The following is a 23,922-nucleotide window of genomic DNA, read 5'->3' as shown; positions in this document are numbered from 1 at the left end:
AGCACATACTGCAAGTCTTTGGTTCAAGGAATTTCCATGGCTCATTACACTTACATAACTAGTCTCAGATCCAGAAACTATACACTATCAGCCTAACAGAACCTTAAAGCCCAATGACAAGCCTAAATTTTCATTTATACAATTATTATTTTTTTTAAAGAGAGAGTGAGAGAGAGAGAGAGAGAATTTTTAATATTTATTTTTTAGTTCTCGGCGGACACAACATCTTTGTTGGTATGTGGTGCTGAGGATCGAACCCGGGCCGCATGCATGCCAGGTGAGCGCGCTACCACTTGAGCCACATCCCCAGCCCCATTTATACAATTATTTATCTCAGTTGTATCAGCAAATGGATCTTTGGTGATAATAGTGATTTTTTTTTGTGGTGTTAGCATGGTTCCTATGAACATGCTATGAACATACTCTACTAGCCCTGAGCTGCACCTCTCGTCATAATGTACATCTTATATGAATATATTTAAGCCACATTTGTGTGTACCTACATGCATTATTGTATAGGTATCCTTACTGCAGTTTCCTCTTAAATTTCCTTCACCATTATGTATTTTAAGACAGATTGATAGAGATAAATAGAAGATTCCTCATGTCATGGATAGCTAAAATTAAAATCACTGATTACCCTGCACATTCTCTGAGGTTTTTAGATGGTGTCAAAGGCCAGCCACACAAGTCATCGAAACAGCTGAGGACTCTGTGTAACAGTGAATGACGAAGATGATCCAGGGCCATGGGCTATTATTAGGATGAGCATGTGCTAGATGTGTAAACAGACTATTAAATAATCCCCTTGGACACTGAAGGAGAATAGGAAAAGTGAATATGAGTGGCTGGCACTTCATCTCTCCAAACTGTAATAGTCAGAGTCCAAATCGAGTGTCAGTCCATGTTCAAGTTGCTCTGGGTGTTGGACTCCACTGTTGGCTTCCTGGGCAGTCAAGCTGCCAGTGGCTGTGTGTCTAGGAGTGAACCCAATTCACTCCTCTTCACAAAGTGCTCCATGAGGCAGAAAGGAGACATGCATGTAACTCCCAGGAAAGTTCCAGAGACTTTGGTAAGCATTCGGCCCTCTTTTTCTCATATATTTTGTCACATTTTACTTTGACTTCAAATGCAATTGCTGTATTATTAGATTTTTTTTAAAGTGTCAGAAATGACACAGCACTTTCAGGATTTTGTTTGGGTGATAATTAATATCTCACATTTGAAGACCCAAGTCTGAAAGACAAGCATCTGTCAGCATTATAAATGGAATCAAAGGCAGACGCTAACGCAACTTTCCAGGGAAACAACAACAACAACAACAACAACAACAAAAATACACACACACACACACACACACACATAACAAATCTACTGTGGTACAATTTGAAATATGATCAGTCTTTGCTCCATTTCCCAACACAAAGCTCCTAAGTCCCCTGAGTGATCAGGGTGATAGAAGCATTTTTTTTTTTTTTTGCCATAATATGTGATTCTCATACAAAGTTGCTAAATCCCTCAGAAATTCCTGAGTGATAGCAGTGTCTTTGTTTCAAGTCCTTTGGATCATATTGAAGTTTATACGTACAGCTGACTTAACATGGTGCCCTTGGTAGACTCAGGATGGGTCAGTCACCAGAAAGTCCAAGTGGCTAGAGCATTAGAGGCTCAGAAGCTTTAGCATCATACACCAGCTTCCAGGAAAGAGGGCCACACTGGAGATTAAACTCTACACAAACCCTTGGACAATCAGATTTGATGAACATGCACCCAGAGAAAGCAGGGAAGCTTCATGCCTTCTTCATACCTAACCCTACCCATCTCTTCATCTGACTATTCATCTGAATCTTTTATAATATCCTTTATAATGAGTTCTGTGAGCCATCTTAACAAATTAATCAAACCCAAGGAAGAGGTTACAGGAACCCCAGGTTACAGCCAGTCAATCAGGAATGCTGGTGGTCCAGACTTGGCAATTGGTATCCGAAGTGGGCACAGTCTTGTGGGACTGAGCCTGTCACCTGTGGATCTCCAGATAGAGAGCATCAGAATTGAATGCCAGGACACCCACTTGTTGTCTGCTGGGTAATTGCTTGATGTGTGTGGGAAACTCCCACACACCTGGTCTTAGAAGCCTTCTGTGTTGCATTGAGCATGTAAGTAGAAAGGAAAATAACAGTTTGTTTTTCCCTTAACTCAAACAAAAAGCATTTTAAAAAGCAATAGTTCTAAATGTACCAAATAATTACAAATTTGACTTTCTTTTGTCAGACTTTGGCAACATTCAAAGTGCCGGTGAATGAGAGAAATAGACTAAGATAGAGTGAAGTTCAGCATAAACCTGAAACATAACAATACTTAAAGAAAATAAAAAATCAACTTCTTGAGTGACATTTTCTTTTTCATATTTTTTCTTATTTTATGCTTATGATAATGGAGTACATTAGTTACTGTTATGATTTAATAACCAAGGACATTGAGTTAAGTTTATCAATCTCAGGCACACATCTGGTGGGAGATAAAAGAACTCAGAATTCAAATCTATTTGACTCCAAAGGTTGTTCTCTTAAATAGCATGTTCTGCAAAATAACTACATATTCTTTCAGCTCAATTATCCTACAACCTTTGGCTGAAAATGTGAATGGTAATGTGAAAACAGGTCAAAGTCAAAAGTTGGTAGTACCTGTTAGGTTTTGGCATACTGCCAAATGTGCCTCATAGATGTCCTCATTGAATCCTGCAGCAACCAGTTTCCCAGAAGTGTACCAGAGGTCAAATGTAAGAGGTAGAGAGGTGGGGTTTGAACACAGATCAGTCAATCTGACCTTCCCAAGTAGATTTTTATACAGATGAAGTACATCAGAAAAGTGACACTCCTGCTGTTTCAATATGTTTTCTGTTGCTATAACTAAATGCACGACTGGGTAATTTATAAAGAATAAAATCTTCTTCAGCATAAGTTGTAGAGATTGGGGGTTAAAAGTTGAAAGTCTATATTTGGTGAGGTCCTTCTTGCTGACAGGGACTCTGCAAAGAGAGAAGAGGACAGGACATCATGAGGCAAGACAGAACAGGTATGCTAACTTGGTTCTCTCTTTTCTTATAAAGCAATTAATACCACCATGAAGACTCAGTCCTTGTGACCTTATCTAATCCTAATTAAATTCCAAAGGCTCCACCTCAAAATAGCATTAGCACATGATTTGGGGGATAGAGTTTTGGTGGGAATATTCAAATTATAGCACTAGATTTTGTGCCCGTGTTGTAAGTACAATCCTTGGGGACCTTGGAATCACAAAGTTCTTTTCTGCAGAATGCAGCAGCCCCTATTACTTTTGGGATCAAGGCATGAGTATAAATAGAGGCATACATGCCATATGACTAAATATTTAAATATAAACCAAGCAAACACCTGGTTACACAGGTGATGTTCTGTCTTCCTACCTCCGTGAAATATCTTTATGATGATCTGGAAGGTCAGGTTTTGATATCTAATTCTCCAACTTCTTGGCATTACAAGCCGCAGGGCCTGACAGCACAGGCCCACACTGGCCCTCTTCTTCCCATGGCATGAAGGATCTCAGTCTATCAGAGCGCTCTGTTAAGCATCACCCACCAGGGCCCTGCTCCTGAGAAGAGGGACCCAAAGAAGTTGGAGCAAACTTTGTAAACCATATTGAGGCATTTGGTCAGGAAATTGGGGAGCAGAAGAGAAGACTAAATCATGGTCTAGAAAGGTGAAATAAGGATGCTGGGTGGGCACATCTTGTTGTACCATTTTCTTACCAGAAGCTACAGTTGGAGGACAATCAGAGCAATATCCACCCATGTATAGGGCCTTTCCTGCTGAGACCTATGGACAGAAGGTACTACCACTTGTGATCTCAAAGCTAAATTCAAAGTATTCTTTGGACAGCCAATGTTATTTTATTTTATTTGCTTCCAGGGATTGAACCCAGGGATGTTTAACCACTGAGCCACATCCTCAGCTCTTTTTATTTTTTTTATTTTCAGATAGGGTCTCGCTGAGTGGCTTAGGGTCTCACTAAGTTGCTGAAGCTGGCTTTGAATAATGTTCCTTTTTAAAATAAACTCCAATGTTTTAACTTTGCCTAGTTTCCAAAACATTAAAATTTACCCAGTGCTTAAATCCTAGCAATGATTCTTTAATCCTTTTTTTTGTCTCTCTCTCTCCACAATTATCTTTCACTGCACACTGCTCCAAAGTCTCTTACCACCCTCCTCCCAATAATGGAAGACAATTCTCCCCCAAACCTTGGCTTCATTCCTTGCTTTCCTACCCCACTCCCCTCCTTCTTTCTTCTTTTCTTCCCTCTCACTTCTCTTTTTCTTCCTAGCTTTTTATTGTGGGACCCACTTAGCCTCCCTTAAGAAAAATCCCCTCTTCTTCCAGTTCAGGCTCTACTCACCTTCAGACTCCACATTATAGCTACTTCTAACCAAGGAAGAGAGGGCTATTTTGGAGTGGAGGGACATAAAGACAAGGCCAGGGGACAAAAGGCACATTCTCTGGTGTAGGATGTTGTGGGAGGTTGGGGCATAGAAAGTTGATAAGGAAAGAAAGAGCAACTTTTTTTTTTTTTTTGCAGGAACCTAAAAGAAATCCCAAAGTAAGCCTCAGGTAGGTTCAAAATAAATATATTTTCTTTTCTTTTTTTTTGGGGGGGGGGCGGGCAAAGGGTACACAGAAAACTTGTAGAATTGAAACTCATGGAAATCATTTTAAATGTATATGTTGACTTGCAGGAAAAGTATGTATTTTTACTGCTCTGTTGGATTTCTCACCCACTGTATGCTTTTGAATGTTTTATTTTTTTAAATGAGAACAAAAAAAATCATTCTTAAAAGGCAGATATACCTTTAACACTGCAGAACACATAGCTGGGGAATCCAAAGTAATATTACTAGCTATACAACATTGAGAGAAACATCTGTGTGTCTAAGTTCAAGTGATTAGGTGGTTTTTCTTTTGAATTTTGAACATTTTCCCAAATATAAAAATACCAAATTTTTATTGCATTGTTAGTTTACATAAGTTAATATTTTAAATAATAATAGCATTGTTCTTAAGATATGTGCTATCAGAGGTTGGTGTTTTAATAAGTGAGCTTGCTCTTCTACTGATATATTTTTTTCTTCCAGGAAACAATTCTGGAATTTGATTTTGAATGATATTAAGAAAATAAGGATTGATCAATATGCACATGATTGGTGGATAAAATTTTAAGAATATTTTAAATCCCATAAATAAGGAATCTCTGCCATGTTTTAAAGTCTTTAACCTGCATTCTGAGGGAAAGCTTGTTTATCTGTTGTAGGTTTCTTAGGAAACTGCTAGAAAGAGGATATCAGGTTTCTGTAAAATGAAGCCAAAGGCAATGTTTTTCAGTACTTTTAAGTACTAAGTACTTCGGCTTTATCAGGATAGTGTTGCTATTGTGGGTTGTTTGGTTAATTCTAGAGTCAGCGGTAATATATATTTGCATCAGCTATTTTGGGACTGCAATTTTGCAATAACTAGAACTTAAGACGTGAATGCGCAGTGGGTCACATATGAATCATCCTTATACTTCTTTCTAAGATAAGTTTCTGCAGTTTTGAATAGTTCCTCTGCCAAAAATGACACTCAGTGGGTAGTCAGTTTTGAGACCTTTTGTCCCACTACATGAAACGTGGTCCAAAAAAGGTTTAAAACATCACCCTATAATATTCAAGACTTGGCATCTTCATTGTTGTTTGGGAAGTCTTATAAATTCCAAGAGGTATCCACAATGCTTAGAGCTGTGCAGTAATTATCCCCTAAATTTGGTACTAATCATATCTTTTCAAATACTATATTTAATTCTAGGCTTTGCATCTAAAAGAAGACAGAAAACTTGGAGAGAGTTTAAAGGAAAGCAATAAAAATGAGTAAAGGTTTGGGCAACAAGTCTCATGAGGAAAGCTTAAAGAGGTTTTCCTTATTCCTGCTGTGGTAGAGACGAGCTTAAATTTGATGAAAGTTTTCAACCAAAGGGCAGCTACTGTCTTTGCTACATTGTAGAGAGAAATGAAGTTAAATATGAAATTCCCTGACAACGCAATGATTACCCAAAAGCCCCATAAACAAAACTTTTATAAAAGACCATTAGATATAGGGTAGATTTTGCCAGGTGTGGTGGTGCATGCCTATAATCCCAGCAGCTTGTGAGACTGAGGCAGGAGGATTGCAAGTTCAAAGCCAGCCTCAGCAATTTCGCAAGGCCCTAAGCAACTCAATGAGACTCTTTTTCTAAATAAAATATAAAAAAGGGCCAGGGATGTGGCTCAGTAGTTAAGCACCCCTGTTTTCAATCCCTGGTACAAAAAAAAATAAATAAATAAAAGGAAAGAAAGAAAGAAATAGGGTAGATTTAAAAAACAGATCTACCATATGATCCAACTCTCCCACTCCTGAGTATATATTTGAATCAAAATCAGCATACTGAAGAAATACCTATATGCCCATGTTTATTCACAATAGTTAAGATATGCAGTCAGCCTAGATGCCCATCAACAGATGAATGGATGAAGAATGTGTTGTACATGTGAACAATGGAGAATAATTCAGCCATAAAGAATAATGAATCTTGTCACTTCATCCAAATAGATGCAACTGGAGGACTTTATGTTACATGGTGAAATAAACCACGTATGTCCACTCTCCTATGTGAGAGTTCATGAAAAGATGACCTGAAGAGAAGAGTTATTACTAGAAATTGGAAAAGGTAGGGACAGAAAGGAGGGTGCATTAAGGGGGGCTGCATTTGATCAGTGCATGCCACACACATATATGGAAATATCATGCCAAACCCATTAATAGGTACTATTAATACTATTAATACAAGTTGGAAAAGCAAGCCAGAAAAACATAGGGTTGATTTTCAATTGTCAGGTAGACAAGAGGTTTGATTTACCTGTCAGTTAAAAAATATAGTCAATGTCTTCTTGAAATTTCTTTTTTCTCATGATCTTAAAATAATTTCCATTTGTATAAGTGACTGGTTAATTCTGTGCTACAAATTTCAACCTCAAAGTACTGTTTAAGACCTCAGTTAAGCTCTGGGGACAGATGAGTAATAATTATGATAGTGATCTAGTAAAAGTGATTCAATAATGATAATGATAAAATTGATGAAGGTAAGAAAATGTCCATCCAGTTCTGTTCATGTTTAGACCAATTTATTTATTATTAGAAAATATCATGTCCCTAGTTGCAGCTTGGCTTCATTGATATTTCTATAAGACTTGGGGCAGAGTACAGCAGGTAAGGCAGGAGGGTTGCAAGTTCAAAACTAGACTCCGCAACTTAGTTAGGCCCTAAGCAACTCAGTGAGACCTTGTCTCTAGGTAAAATACTTTTTAAAAGGGTTGGGATGTGGCTTAGTGGTTAAGTGCCCCTGAGTTCAATCCCTGGTACCAAAAATAAAATAAAATAAAATAAAATAAAGACTTGGGGAAAATCATAGGGAATTATGCTTATTAAAAATTTTAATTAAGGGCCAGGGTTGTGGCTCAGTGGTAGAGTGCTTGCCTAGCACGTGTGAGGCACTGGGTTCGATCCTCAGCACCACATAAAAATAAATAAATATATTATGTCCATCTACAACTAAAAAATTTTTTTTAAATTTTTAATTATTGCTAGAGACAATATTTATGTCCCTCTTCTCCAAATTTGTATGTTGAAATTTTAACTGTAGAGTGATGGTACTGGGAGATGTGCCCTTGGGAAGTGATAGGGTAATCAGGGCAGAGTCACCAATTGGCTTTAGTGACTATGGGATAATAGGAGATTTGTTTGGTACTTCTCTCTGGTTCCTGCTGCAGAACCTAAAACCCTAAGAATTCCCTGAGTTGATAGGAGTATCTTTCCCTACTCAAGCTTAGATCCTAAATAGCCTCAGGATGGAACTGCTCTCAGAAAGACTAAATAGTTAAAGGATAAAAGGGCAGACACAGACACTAGTATGGAAGTATGTAAAAAAGTGGATGTGTAACCGATGTGAATTATGTATACGGGGTAAAAATGGGAGTTCATAATCTGCTTGAATCAAATGAATGAAATATGATATGTCAAGAGCTTTGTAATGTTTTGAACAACTAATAATAAAAAAATAATAAAAAAAGAAGGATAAAAGGGCCAGAATTTTCAACTTCAAGGCAACTTCCAGGAAGAGAGTGGGTGGAAGACCAGGGGAGGTTTACTTTTATAAATATACTCAGACAACGAGATCTGATGAGCTTCCAGGTTGCAGATGATGTGAAGGTGCTGGGGCGGTGGTGCACCCAGAGAGAGTATGCATGGAAGCTCAGCCTCCCTCCTTCTATACCTCCACTGTGCATTTCTTCATCTGACTCTTCATCTCTATCCTTTAAATACCCTCTGTAATAAACTAGGAAACAAAAGCAAAATATTACAATGAATTCTAAGCCATCCTAGCAAACTAATCCAACCTGAGGCAGAGTCATGGGATATTCCAATTTAGAGCCTGCCCATAGAAAGTACCAGAGGCCTGAACTTATGGTTGTCTTTTAAGTGGGCCCAGTCTTGTGACTGAACTCTTAACCTGTGTATCTGATAGATAGTGTCAGAATTTGATTGAATTGTAGGATACCCAGTTGGTATCCACTGGAGAATTACTTAGCCCAGAAGTGTGCCATCTTGAATATGAGATTAGGGAGAAAAATATGAGGTTTTTTTCGCCCTTTGTCTTTAAAAAGCTATTCTCCCTTTCCCATTTGACCATGTGAGGACACAGTAAAGAGATACCATCTATGAACCAAGAAGTTGGTCCTTGCCAGACATCAAATCTGTTGGTGCCTTGATCATGGACTTAGCAGCTTCTAAAAAACTTTAAGAAATAAACTTCTGGGCTGGGGATGTGGCTCAAGTGGTAGCACGCTTGCCTGGCATGCGTGCGGCCCGGGTTCGATCCTCAGCACCACATACAAACAAAGATGTTGTGTCCGCTGAAAACTAAAAAATAAATATTAAAAATTTCTCTCTCTCTCTCTCTCTCTCTCTCTCTCTCTCTCTCTAAGATAGAGTGAGAGGGGGAGAGAGAGGGGGGGGGGAGAGAGAGAGAGAGAGAGGGAGAGAGAGAATTTTAATTTTTATTATTTAGTTTTTTTTGGCGGACACAACATCTTTGTTGGTATGTGGTGCTGAGGATCGAACCCGGGCCGCACGCATGCCAGGTGAGCGTGCTACTGCTTGAGCCACATCCCCAGCCCCCCTCTCTCTCTCTCTCTAAATAATAAATAAATAAACTTCTATTGTTGATAAGCCACCCACTGTGCAGAATTTTGTTAAAATAGCCCAAATGGACTAAAACAATTATGAAGAATAGCAAGTCCAAAACACTATTATGGCAATTTTGCTAATGAAGAAAAAGTAATTACAATTAGAGTGTTATAGCTAATATGTTGCTTTAGAGTCCTTTTCTTGATATTTATTTTGAGCATGTGTGCTCTCAATGACTTTGTAGACTCACCAGGGTACAGATGATAAGCTGTGTAAACATGCCCACAAGTGTCCATGCACTGTGTGAGCAAAAGAAAAGAAGAACTATATATTCTGAACCTTTGCTTGGTATTGGGAAGGTTTCAAATGAGAGTCTGTAAATAGTATTCCCTGTCCTCACAAAACCAAAAAATATACTAAAGAAACATAAATTTTACTTGCTAGTAGAATTATACAATGTATTGAGTAAATTTTAACCAAACTTTTTATACACTAAGGATTCTAGGGAAGCAATAACAGCAACTAAAGAAAATTCAAGATTTCATTTTAAATACTACTATGACAGTAGCACAAGTATATTTGCCAAACTTGATTAAACCCAAGCCTAATAATGAAGATACAAGTAGAGAAATCCAAAATATGGAACAATGTTCAAAACTCTTTGGGGAAAATTGCATTTTTTTAGTTTTTCAATTGACCTCTATTTTATTTATTTATATGTGGTGCTGAGAATCAAACCTAGGACCTCACACATGCTAGGCAAATGCTCTACCACTGAGCCACAACACCTATATATATATTTTTAAGGCAGGGAAATTGTTCAAAATTAAGAACTTAAGATAAATAATAACCAAATGCAAGGTACAAATCTTGATTGGAACCTGGCTTAGGAAAATAAAATCCAGCCATAAGACTTTTTTTTTCAAACAATTGAAGAAACTCAATATAAATTATGTATCAGATGATATTATACAACTAATATTAATTTTCTTAAGCAGGATAATTGGATTGCAATTGGTTATATAAAGTTTAGCCTTAGTCTTTGAAAATTCTTTCTCCTTGTATCCTTTCCTTCGGTGTGTATACGAATGACTGGCCAGCTGAATTCTTTTAGGCAAAACACAGAATAAAGAATTTAATCAACAAAACAAGTGAGGAATATTCCAGATATGTGCATATACATTATAAATATGTGTGTGTGTGTATGCATGTATCTATGACTGTGTACATGGTAGATAAAGAAAATGTAAAATATTTAAAAGTGGTGAATTTGAGTAAAAAAATGTGTGTTCATTGTACTGTTCTTTAACTTTTTCACAGTTCTTCAAACTTTCAAAATGAAAATGGGGGGGCCCATAAAATTGTTTCAAAACAGTACCAGTTAACAAAACTCCAACAAATAATTGAGCATCTATACAGTATTTGAATTAACAATAAAAATAAATTTATTTTGTAGCCATATTTTCTTGTAGCCTGTCTTATTTTCGATTTAATAATTACCACTCAAGAAGTGTCTATTTTAAATATTCCAAAAGTTAGGAAATTAAGTGTTACAGAAATCGAATACAAAGAAATAATCACAAACTGAGAATACCTAAGCCTAAAATCTAAAATTGTAATGCTTCAAAATCTGAAACTTTTTGAGCACTAACATGTTGTCACAAGTGGAAAATTCCACATCTAACTTCATGTGATGGGTCGCAGTCAAAACACAGGCACACTAAAAATATTGTATAAATTTACCTTTAGGTGATGTGCATAGAAGATGTAGATGAAACGAAAATGAATTTCGTGTTTAGACTTGGGTCCCGTCTCTAAGCTATCTCATTATGTGTAATGCAAATTTTCCAAAATTCAGAAAGTGGGGGATGAAATCTGGAAAGCTTTTTGTCTCAAGAATTTCAGATAAGGAATACTCGGCCTGTACTATAGAAATTAAAATTTGTAGCCACGTGTCATAATTCCCAATCCTCTTTAATCCTGAGTTTTCAGAAATCCCACTTGCCTATATAATCACATATAATTGTAAAAAATGAGTAAAAGTTAGAGGCATCATTATAAAAATGCTTTGGGTTCCTCTTCTTTAAGGTCTCAGACCATAAGCTACAAGCTACAATTTCCTTACTTATTTTAATAGTGCATAAAACTTATTTAAGCAGATTGCTTTTTGAGTAGATCCTATTAATACAACATGTCATGATTTTAAAATACTTTTAATGTTCTGATTTTTATCAAGTGTAAATAAGTAATGAAACTGTACCAATTTTAATTCTACTTTGCCAACATTCATTTTTTTTCAAATCGATCCATCACAATCCTTCCCATATTCATTTTTGATTTGCCGGATTGGTTGCAACTTGTATATTTTATATTCAGATTAGAGAATCCTTCTGGAATGCTGCAAACTTGTTTTGCTTTGCTGATTAAATTCTTTGTTGGATGTTTTGCAAAAAAGAATTCAGCTGGATCTCAAAGGGATACACCCAGTAAATGCTTCAGACACAAGTTGAAGGAGCATTTTGTTTTTGCTGGGAGTTACATGAGTCACCAGATGACTTGTCAGGTCTTGAGAACCTGCTTGAGTAGAACAGGCTTGAGGTGTCAGAGCAACTGTGTCTGGCACGTTCTTTTCAAATAGAGTCAAGTACATGTTTTGTGGCTTTTTTTTCCTTGTGTTACAAGATTTCTTTGGAAACATTCATTATTAAAACGATATTCAAATTTTTGTGCCCTGTCCTATAGGAATTTGATGAATTGGGAGAGTTGGGACTGTTAAAATATTTCAGGGAGCATGCAATGCAAACTTGCAATATAAAACAAAACATCTACAATGGCATAGGAGTGGCCCTCTGATTTGTGAAGGGCTCTGAATAATCACAGGAAAGATACCTGGTAATTATGGTGAGTTTCTTCTGGGAATAAAAGCTACAAGTCTTGAGCCATGGATACATCTGAAGCCAATTATTTGTTATGTAATATGATGTAGATCAGATTGGGGCATAAAAATTTTGCATGGAACTATGTTCAGAAATTTCCACTGTGGGGCGCGTAAGCTTTGGTGTCCTGCTGAAAGGGTTCTGGGAATCGGCTCATTAGCCGAACATCACTTTTCCCCATGGATCGTTTGACTTTAATGGATCAAGAACAACTCAAAATGAATCGGTAAACACACTCTTCCAAATGGAATTTTCACTCCCTTGTCTCTGCTTCTATGGTTCTTTGTCCTCTATTATTATGGAACTGTGTAGGTTTTGTTAAAAGCTATATATGTGAGCCGGGCGCAGTGGTGCATGCCTGTATTCCCCACCGCCCAGTGGTGCGTGCCTATATTCCCCACTGCTCCAGAGGCTAAGGGTAGGAGGATCATAAGTGCAAAGCCAGCCTCAGCAATTTATCAAGGCCCTAGCAACTCAGCAAGACCCTGTCTCAAAATTAAAAATTTCAAAAAAGAAAGAAAAGAGGCTGGGGATTGGCGCAGTAGTCGATCGCCCCTGGGTTCAATCACTGGTGCCAAATAAATAAATAAATAAATGTTATATACCTGTCACTCCCCTATCAGGATCAAATGTTCATTGAAATAGGGTACAGTGTTTTATTTAATATTGTCTTCATTAGAGGCTTTTGTACACTACGTTGTAGATGGAAATGGCTCAATAAATATTGATTAGATTATTAGCTGATTGGATGGAGGAAGATATGAAAAAGTAATCAATGATTTTGATCATTGATTTCTGTCAGATCAGGCGGGGCAGGCAGCAACCAAAGGAGGCAGATTTAAAAGGGCCGCTGAACAGGCTTTATTGAGATGTCACTCCCTGGCGTAACTCATCAGACCCACAGAGGGGACAGGGGAAGGGTCTGAGGAGAAACCGCGTGGAAGCTTGACAGGACTGGACCTTTATGGGGCTTACAGCAGGAAGGGAAGGGCTTGGGACAGGAAAAGGTGTTTCTAGGGTCCCTTGCCCCCTTGGAGTTGGTCAGGGGAGTTGGCTGAACTACAGGACTGGCCAGGGGGTCCTGCTGATTGACAGGCCTTAGTCAGGAGATCTGGCTGATTGACAGGCATTTCCGCCAGCATCTGCTTTTGTTCTAAGTCGCCACCAAGTCACCACCACCGACCTAACAATTTCCTTGATAGCTGGAGAAAGATGGAGCAGATGAGTGCATGTTGGTGCCATCTAGAGCAGCTTCAATTTCATTTGGATTGCTTAGAAGCAAGTGAAAATGACCCTTCAATGCCCTTGAACCCTTCCCTTTCTTGTTTCCTTCACCTTTGAACTTTGCACTCTGTGGCAGCTACTGGCTACTAAATTTCCAAATGCTCCCAAGAGACTGGTCCGTAATCCAAGTGGGCCAGAAGTCTGTGGAAGGTACGGTTTTTAACTTCATATTTTTTAAATGGGTTATTTTCTGTTTAATCGTGATTTCTAAATGGTGCTTTGGGAAATTCTGGCTACATTTCGAAGAGAACAACAACCTCCAAAACACATTGCCCCAAATCTGTGTCCCCTGGTCCTGAGGGGTTTTCCCTGGTGTCAGGTTTGACCTCTCTGCCTTGTTTCCTTAGAGAGGTAAGGATGTTTCTTGAAAGAAGATGTAAAATACCAGAGAGCTTCTTCCTTCTCTTCACACCTATTCCTCTACATCTCCATGTGAATTTGCATTTCTGAGCCCCCAAAGAATCCCTGAGCACCATTATATGGGGACGATGACTGACAAGTAATTAGACAATTCATTAACACCTTCTAGTATAACTGAACATGTTCTAAAGTTTTTATGGTTTTTTTAATAATGCCTACCACTTGGACTAATTTCATGGAGTCACCGGCCAACATTTCAGCTAAAAAGAATGCATAAAGTTCCCACAGTGCCTCCAAATAAGTATTATAACTGTGTTTCTTTACCTAATTACTAGGACCATTCAGATCCTATAAAAAGATTCCACTTTAAAAACTTCTTCTGGCCTCAACCCAATTCAGGACTACTCTGAAGGGCCATCCTATGTTTGGAGAGCTTTCCCAGGTACTTAGTATCCCCATTTGTCTGGAGCCTGCCAGCCCTTCTATCCACAGGGTGTGTTCCTGAAGCCAGGCTTGTTACCTGACCAGACCAATCACATGATACAAAGTGGACCAATGAGATATTTTTTCTCCTGGGAATTTGGAAGAGAATTTGAGAATGTTAGTCTTTACCTAATAACCTGCAAGTGTGCAGGGGCCCATTCTTTTGCGTAGACTTGAGAAGGAGTGACATAAAATGCCCAGGATGACAAGAATGAAGCAGACGTTCAGAAAGAAGCCAAGAAGAGTGGTGAGCCAGTGACATAATTTGTTAGGCTCAGTGAAAAATGAAAGGCAGGGCCTGGGCAGTGGCTCAGGCCTGTAATCTCAATGGCTCAGGAGGCTGAGGTAGGAGGATCACAAGTTCAAAGCCAGCCTCAGCACCTTAGCGAGGTCCTAATCAACTCAGCAATACCCTGTCTGTAAATAAAATTTAAAAAAAAATTTTTAAATGGGGAGCTGGGGATATGGCTCAGTGGACAAGCTGCCTTGGGTATAAAAAGAAAGAAAAAGAAAAGGCAAGGCTCCAAGTTTGAGAGAATAGGAAAAAATTACCTATGAGGAACTGAACTATAAAACACCTCTTTCTGGCAACTTGTGTTTTATTTCTATTTGATGCCATTCTAAATTCTTTAAAAATTTAAAATTTAAATTATTAGCATGAACTTTACAGTTTATTTATTTATTTATTTATTTATTTTGCAGTGTCAGACTTCTTTCTTTTGGGGGAAGAAGGCTTAAATTGCTTTATTGATTCATAGTGAATTAAAGATATCTTCCTTTGCATTTTATAACCCATTATCATTTCTTTGTTGTTTTCAGCTCTAAAAAAAGTCATAAAGTAATAATTATCAGGTAAGATATTGCTTTAAAAGTTTCTCATTTAATACTGCTCTGTGTTTTCTAGATATTTTACAATAAGTGATCATTATGCATCTGATTTGATTTTTTAAAAAATAGAAACTGCAGCAGTCTGGCTGGGCACAAAATCATGAGCCACCACACACCTTGTAGATTCAAACAGCAACTCTTTATTCTCGAACTCACACCAGCACTCTACACACAGGTTCTGGGCAAAATCCACGCTCTCCACCAGGCTCTGAATCCCAAATACTCTCTGAATCCCGCGAGAACTCAACGGAACTCAAGGAGTGGTGCGCCTGAGGCAGCAGGATATGCCCTATTCCCAGCAGGGTACACCTTAAACCTGGAACCGCCCTAAACCCAAGGAGCGGGATACTCCCTAATCCCAGCAGGATACACCCTAAACCCGGATCCACCCTGGTCCTTGAGCAGGGTCACCTTACTCAAGCATACATATGCAATGTCACTGCAAATGACCTGGGTCCAAAGGCAAGCCCATTTCCACAATGGAGAGTCCTTCCTCTAAGCAACATGGAGTAGGCTGACAAAGAAATTGCCATGCATCATTCCTACTTGGCAATGGCTCTCAGCAAGAAACAATATTTTATTTGTTTTTTTCATTGAGAAAACAATAGCAGAAAAGCCCTTCCTCAGGTCTCTTGCTTTGTAGTTATCTAAACTGCCTGTTTTTCTCTTCCTTTTTTAAAATTAAGATAATTCATATACCAGAACACAATGCCATTGTTGAATGAAACCACATAAACATTATCTTGTATGTAGAATCGTTGAGATGACACAGTTCATAATTTGTAGCTCATACATGATTACATGTTTTGTTCCTACCAGAACAGTGTAAATGCTGAGGCATAAAACTAACCCAAACATTTTATTTAAGTTTGTGATATATGCACCTTCTGTCAATGCTCTGCCTTTAGCTCACTGATTAGTAAGGAAGGACTGAAAGGAGAAGGAGCCGTCGGCTGCCCTATCTTTCCCTTTCTTTTTTGGCTCTCATTTTCTGTGCAAATTTTTGGCTAATATGGGCCAGCGCTGTGAATATAAAAATGTGTGCTGGAGGTTTTTTTGGTCATTCGTGGTTCTTAGAATGCAGTAGGGGAAGTAAAACTTCTCTTCCCCTTTCTGGCAACTGGCTGGGCCTAACAACTAAAGTGACAGGAGACAGATTAACAGGAGAAACGCATACAAATTTAATTTAGTAGATTTTATGTGCACATGAGAGAGCCCTCAGAGGCACTTAAAAGCTTGGTTGTACAGTAGTGAACTGCAAAAAATGGGAAGGAGGAAGGGCTTGGATCAGGGCAATTAATTACTGAAAAGTGACTGGGAGGTTTGGGGTTAGTTCAGATTTCTCTGGGCCTCAGGTCCCCACCTCTGCTCATGACAGTGCTTCCTGGCACTGGAGGGCACCTGTCATACCAGAAGGCACCTGTCAGAAAGAAAAAGCACTGTCAGCATCTTTTCTTGCATCTGCTTTTAACTCAAAATAATCAATGTGTTAAAGCAGTTGTATTTGGTGGTAACATCGTCTGGACATGGTCAATGTTGTGGCCTCTGTCTGTGTTGGAGTCAAGTCCAGACTGTAGGAAAGTGTGGCCTCTTGAGGTTGTCAGTTCCTCTGCCTACAAAGCCTTAGACATAACGTGCTTAGAGTCACTGTACCCAGCACCTCTGCCTACTCAGCCCTAGATATAACGTGCTTTGAGTCACTGTGATGGCACAAGGTTTAGTTCACCCCACCAAGTCAATGAGTCAAGAGGCAGTGTGACCGGGAGAGAAAGAATGAGCGAGCTTCATTGGCCACAAGCCTGTGTGTTGGAAGGCTGGCTATTGCCTTTCAATCCATCTTATGCTCCCATATTTACATGATTTCTCAAGGCAAGGTATGTGGGCCCCAGACAGCGGGGTACCTCAGTTCTCCGGTGTTTCAAAAAGCAGCCTCTTCTGGACCGTGGGCTGTGGACATCTTATCTCCTTCCCATGGGTCAGTGAGAGCTGCTGTCTAGTAACTTAAGGAAGAGCTCAATGCTCAAGGTTTCTGTGTTGACCAGAGTGGCTTGTGTTGGTTGTTGTGGTCAGCGTTTCTGGTAGGCACCTTTCCAGGTGTGACCTTCTCCCCAAACTGAAGACCATAAAGGAATTGGAAGGGAGTGCATTTCTGGATAACTTCAGCTTGCATTAAATCTGAAGGACATATTACCCTATGTGCATATATGATCACCCAACTAGTGTGACTCCACATCAGGTACAACTAGAAGAATGAGAAGTTATACTCCATTTATGCATAAAGGGTCAAAATGCATTCTATTATCATGTATAACTAATTAGAACAAATAAAAATAGGAAAAAAAATCTATAGGACACAAGGCAGGCAGAAGCAGAGAGAAATTTCTGACAACTGCATCTTGAAGGGCGGTCTTATTTATGCTTTCAGCTCCCATGGAGATTTGGGAAAATCTTGCCTTTCTGGGGTACCATAAACAGCACATGAGAATGGGGTGTGGACAGAAACCCACAGTGGACATGCATGAAGTATATACCCCCTACTTCACACATGTGTCCTGGAAACCTGTCATGGGAGAAGACACCTCCAAAGAAGAGTTCAGGGGGTTCTCAGAGTGAAGGAGGAACTTGATTCAGGACCAGCAGGACTCTTGGTATACATGACAGAAAAGAATTTCAGGATGCTCCTGTCAAAGGCAGAAACAGTTACTTAGGAATTTCCACAGCAGTTTTCTTGTGCCTGTGCATGGGTGGAGCCTAGGGGCCTGTGCTTAGTAGTTGCAATTGTTCCAGGGTGCTTTCTGCATTTTAATGGCTCAAGGGCATTTCCTTTGAGTAGGTCTCCTTCCTCCCTCCCTCCCTATCTCCCTCTCTCTCCATCTCAATTCCTTTTCTCAGGCCTATCACATTTCACTTCCAAAACATAATTCCAGGAACAGGGTGGGGACAGGGAAAGAGATATGATAGCTACTGAACCCTAGTGCCAAGGCCTTGCCTGGAGGCTGGCACACACATTTTTTCCCATCAGTCAAGGTTAGGCTCAAGGCTGAGTGATCTGGGTTTCTCACGTTCACTCAAGTGTCTTAATGAAGTTAATGCTCACTCATGGTGGCCTTGGTGTTCCTGCTTTGAAGAGTCTGAATACTGTCTGCAAGAGTGGAAAGCAGGAAGACGCTTCTGATGCCTTCTTGCGGCCCCTGTCTCCACTGTCTTCTCCACCAGGGGCTGTGAATGTAGGAGCACAATCTACAGTAGGCCAGGGGCATCTAGTTTAAGTGCAGAGACAAAAATGGATGTTCTCTGTACTATTCCATTTACTCCTCTTTTGGAAGGTGTCTGCACATTTTACATCCTACTTTCAAGAATTATAAAATCTAAGCACTGGAGCTCTATTGCCAACTGTCGATTTGACTCCCACTTCCACTATTTGCTTACACATTGACAGGCCTCATTTTCTCATCTGTAAAATGGGAACACTAATAATCTTTCCCACCTAGGGTTGTGGTGAGGATTTAACAAGTCATTATATAAAGAGAGCTTCGAATCTCGCGTGATAATATTACTTCTGTAGACGTTTGTTGTTTTTACTTTACCCTCAAATATAAAGATCTTTATTCCTATTATAGCAAAAATCAAACACATGCTAAGTAAAAGATTTTCACTTGAAAACATTGCCAAGAAAAAAAAATTACTCACAATTCCAGAGATGATAATTGCTAAGTTTTGATATAAATCTTTTCATTATTTTTTCTTTCTTATGCATGCATATATTCTTTTTCTTTTTTCCCAAATTGGGATTAAATATACATAAATCTTTGAAGTCTCATTTAATTTAACTATATGCTTACTATATGAATATTTTTGCATTGTTACAAAATCATTTTAACATCTGTATTTTATTTCCTGGAATAGATGTACAATAATTTATTAAAGAAATTTCATTTTGAAAACATGTTTTTTTAATACTGTAGACAATACTGATATAAACATTCAATTTGGTACGAATACCTACAGAATGTTTCGTGTATATGCGGGTGTGTGTGTGTGTGTGTGTGTGCATGTGTGTATTTTATGATGTTTAATCTTTCTATCTCTTAGATATATTTGAGAGCACAAAATATGGCAATTTAAAGAGTTAGGCTGGATTATTTTTCCCTAAATGTTTCAGTTGACATTTGCCTTTAATAAACCTATATCACTTATCTGCCCATGATTTGTCCTTGAACATTTGCTCCCTTTATTGATTTGTTACCTCTCTATGTAGTGAACTTACTATATGCACAAACTTCAGAGCTCATGTTATGAAGGGAAAGCAACAAATGAGAGACGATTAAGCGAGCAATGAAAGATGGAGATCAGGAAGAGACACACATGAGAGTTTATTTGGCAGAGCTGACAAATAAAGGCCATCTCTGTATAGGAGAGAGAGAGGCAAAACAGTCTTGAGTTCTGGGACTTTTATTGGGGAGGCTCAGAGCTGAGCAGGTCCTAATGCAGGCGTGAAGGGTTGGATTGGTATGAGGGAGTGGTGAGCCTTTCTCAGGAAGGCCCTTGGGCTGGAAAGCAAAACTTTTCCCTTAAAATGGTAGCTGTCGCTTAAGATGGCCATCCATCTGGAAATCCATATGCATCAAAATGAAACTGAATCCCTTTCTCTCGCCATGCACAAAAGTTAACTCAAAATGGATCAAGGAGCTTGATATCAAATCAGAGACACGGCGTCTGATAGAAGAAAAAGTTGGCTATGATCTACATACTGTGGGGTCGGGCTCCAAATTCCTTAATAGGACACCCATAGCACAAGAGTTAATAACTAGAATCCACAAATGGAACTTACTCAAACTAAAAAGTTTTTTTCTCAGCAAAAGAAACAATAAGAGAGGTAAATAGGGAGCCTACATCCTGGGAACAAATCTTTACTCCTCACACTTCAGATAGAGCCCTAATATCCAGAGTATACAAAGAACTCAAAAAATTAGACAATAAGATAACAAATAACCCAATCAACAAATGGGCCAAGGACCTGAACAGACACTTCTCAGAGGAGGACATACAATCAATCAACAAGTACATGAAAAAATGCTCACCATCTCTAGCAGTCAGGGAAATGCAAATCAAAACCACCCTAAGATACCATCTCACTCCAGTAAGATTGGCAGCCATTAGGAAGTCAAACAACAACAAGTGCTGGCGAGGATGTGGGGAAAAGGGTACACTTGTTCATTGTTGGTGGGACTGCAAATTGGTGCAGCCAATTTGGAAAGCAGTATGGAGATTTCTTGGAAAGTTGGGAATGGAACCACCATTTGACCCAGCTATTCCCCTTCTTGGTCTATTCCCTAAAGACCTAAAAAGAGCATGCTACAGGGACACTGCTACAACGATGTTCATAGCAGCACAATTCACAATAGCAAGACTGTGGAACCAACCTAGATGTCCTTCAATAGATGAATGGATAAAAAAATGTGGCATTTATACCCAATGGAGTATTACTCTGCATTAAAAAATGACAAAATCATAGAATTTGGAGGGAAATGGATGGCATTAGAGCAGATTATGCTAAGTGAAGCCAGCCAATCCCTAAAAAACAAATGCCAAATGTCTTCTTTGGTATAAGGAGAGTAACTAAGAACAGAGTAGGGATGAAGAGCATGAAAAGAAGATTAACATTAAAGAGGGATGAGAGGTGGGAGGGAAATCGAGAGAGAAGGGAAATTGCATGGAAATGGAAGGAGACCCTCATTGTTATACAAAATTACATACAAGAGGAAGTGAGGGGAAAGGGAAAAATAATACAAGGGGGAGAAATGAATTACAGTAGATGGGGTAGAGAGAGAAGATGGGAGGGGAGGGGAGGGGGGATAGTAGAGGATAGGAAAGGCAGCAGAATACAACAGACACTAGTATGGCAATATGTAAATCAATGGAAGTGTAACTGATGTGATTTTGCAATCTGTATACGGGGTAAAAATGGGAGTTCATAACCCACTTGAATCAAAGTGTGAAATATGATATGTCAAGAACTATGTAATGTTTTGAACAACCAACAATAAAAAAATAAAAAATAAGAAAAAAAAAGATGGCCATCCGTATGCTAAGCAAGGACCTTATATGGTGTCCTTGCTCTTCCAAATCAATTACCAAACTATTAAAGTTTTTTAACAAAAGAATTGAAGCTCTATATTATTTTCTATGGCCCTCCTTAAATGCTCTCCTGAACAAACTTGGCTCTAGTGGAATCCTTCAACAATAAGTCATTAAAGCTGTAGGGATCTGTAAGATCTTATCAAAAGCTACATACCAGAGGCCCCAGGGCTTCAAACAACAGATAAATTATCTCTATCTTTTGTTCACATTTAATTTTACCATCTCAAAGCCCTGCTTTAAATTAGTAAAAGCTGATTTCCACTTATCTTCCCTTCAAGAGGTCAAATGCCTCTTTTCCCTTTCAGAAATCTGCGAGGAATCTCTGTGTAGGTGCTTGTGTGTAAGTGGTCTGTGATGGGAGGGGGATGTGTATGTGTGTATATTTGATCTAACAAATTGGGCAAAACATTTGTATTGCTTAAATAATTATAAATCCCTACTTTAAAATTCCTCTTATTAAAAAATAAGAGGAAGGAAAGCCAGCTTCAGCAATTTAGCGAAGCTCTAAACAACTCGGGAGATGCTGTCTCTAATAAAATACAAAATAGGGCTGGGGATGTAGCTCAGTGGTCAAGTGCCCCTGAGTTCAATCCCCAGCACCACCACCCCCAAATAAATAAATAAGAGGAAGGGTGCTGGCCTGTAATCCCAGCGGCTCAGGAGGCTGAGACAGGAGGATTGCAAGTTCAAAGCCAGCCTCAGCATCATCGAGGCACTGAGCAACTCAGTGAGACCCTGTCTCTAAATAAAATACAAAACAGGGCTGGGGATGTGGCTCTGTGGCCGAGGGTCCCTGAGTTCAATCCCCGGTACCCATTTCCCACCCCTCCCCCAATAAAAGAGGGAGAGAGGGAGCTTGTCATATGCACTGGTCACTGGCCCCAGACTAATCAGGTAGACAAGTTCCTCTTGGGTGTTTGTACTTCTGGGGAGCCCAGGCTAGCCCTGTCCCCTGGGTCTGAAGTTGCTGATAAACTAACTCACAAAGCTCTGAGTGAGTCAATATTGTCCCTGTCAGGAGGATGCTTTGGGAGGCATGACTTCACACAGACAATGAATTGCTGATATTGGGATTTTGACCATCTGCCAGAATGAGATATTTACATGTTTCACATTAGTCATCTCTTTAATAAGCATTTATTGATTATCCTGCATGACTGGACACAGTGCTGGCTGTTAGGCATACCCAGAAGCCCTCGCTTTCAAGGAGTTTATGATTTAGTAACCCAAAACCAGGTAACCATCAAACATTCTGATGGAATAAGAGCAGGTAACAGGTTCCACGATATGGGATGTCCAGAGAGGAGGAGCACAAGAATGGAAATAAAAAGGATACTTGCAGAGTCCACGCAAAGTCCAAGGACCACAACGCCACACGCTGGAACATCACCCAAGAGATTTATTGTCGGTAACGGGAGGCATAGGGGCAAGGGTGTCCCTCCAAGGACAGCAGCATCCTGTCAGCACTCACAGAGCAGCTTTATAGCCTGCCAGAGGAGTCTCATAAGCTGCTTGGAAGTTTAGGCTGGGGTGGGGTTGATCTTTTTTTTTCAGCAGGCTCAAATTCTTCGGGAAGTTTTGCCTCAGAATCCAAACTTTGGAACCTCTAGATAAAATGGCTCCCAACCTAAAATGGTGAATCTGATGCCAATATTGATCTGATGCTAATAGAAACTGCAGTTGTTCGTCCACAATTTATACCATTTCCTCTTGTGCTGTGGGCTGAAGGTGATTGGCCTGATCCCAGGTGCAAGGTGGGCTCCCAGGAAGCCTAACTTGACTCGGGACACAGAGCAGCCCCCAGGCCACTGGTCTTGGTTCTTTGACAGAGAAGAAGAGGATTTCTGAGAATTTAGGGAAATGAAATGTTCTTCCTTCTGTTGCTAAAAGCTCAGTCCTTGTCCCTGATGCCAATCGAGTAACAAGAACTGCCGCAGTCTGGCTGGGCACAAATCACGAACCACTCAAGCAGGAACAAACTTTATTTCTGAACTCCACCAGCACACTCCACACACGCTCCCCAGGAACTCTCCTGAACGACGCACAGGGCTCTTTCAGGAACCACCAACCGGAAATCCCTCCTCCGGCACTTCCCCAACCAATTCGAACTCTTCAGGAATCCCCTCGAGAACTCAAAAGTCATCATCTTAATGGCTCGCTGGCGTCACCTCTCAACCACTACTTCTGGCAAAAATGCCATGCGTCATCCCGACTTGGCTGTGGCCCTCAACAAAGGACATGGTTTTAAGAAAAAGGAAAAAGAGGGTTTATTGTTTTACTAGCAGAGGAGAAACACAGGGGACTCCTGTCCCAAAGGCTGTGATTCTGCCCATCCTCAGGAACAGGAGGCTTCTAAAGAAGTGACTCAAAGGCTATATTCCATGTGTTCTTTGTGGGACTGTCATTTACTTGTTAATTTGGGAGACAGTCATTTCTGAGGTCTTCTGGTGCCATCCCCAAAGTTTGGATGACTTCATTCCTATGATGGGTGTGTACTCAGGAACTGATAGCTCTGTCTAGGATGGGGAAGAAAGGTAATCCTATTT

The 23,922-nt window shown here is 39.6% G+C and overlaps 1 protein-coding gene across 2 annotated transcripts; it reads left to right on the top strand.

The window, feature by feature from the left end:
- The first annotated feature begins 840 nt into the window (after positions 1-840).
- Positions 841-19,403, top strand: LOC308651084 (uncharacterized protein). Of its 2 annotated transcripts, none has more exons than XM_081297818.1 (5): positions 841-1,072; positions 3,024-3,075; positions 3,791-3,867; positions 4,612-4,643; positions 17,661-19,403. In XM_081297818.1, the coding sequence occupies exons 1-5, from the start codon at positions 905-907 to the stop codon at positions 17,704-17,706; spliced, it is 375 nt and encodes a 124-aa protein (XP_081153944.1). In that variant the 5' UTR covers positions 841-904; the 3' UTR covers positions 17,707-19,403. The 2 variants fall into 2 exon arrangements, with proteins under 2 accessions (XP_081153944.1, XP_081153945.1); XM_081297819.1 differs by lacking the exon at positions 17,661-19,403 and adding an exon at positions 5,871-7,490.
- The last annotated feature ends 4,519 nt before the right edge of the window (positions 19,404-23,922 follow it).

The sequence above is a fragment of the Spermophilus citellus genome (assembly GCF_964194105.1).
Source record: "Spermophilus citellus genome assembly, chromosome: 6".
NCBI classification, from domain to species: Eukaryota; Metazoa; Chordata; class Mammalia; order Rodentia; family Sciuridae; genus Spermophilus; species Spermophilus citellus.
The sequence above is the reverse complement of the archived record's forward strand: the minus strand, read 5'-3'. Positions and strand labels throughout refer to the sequence as shown.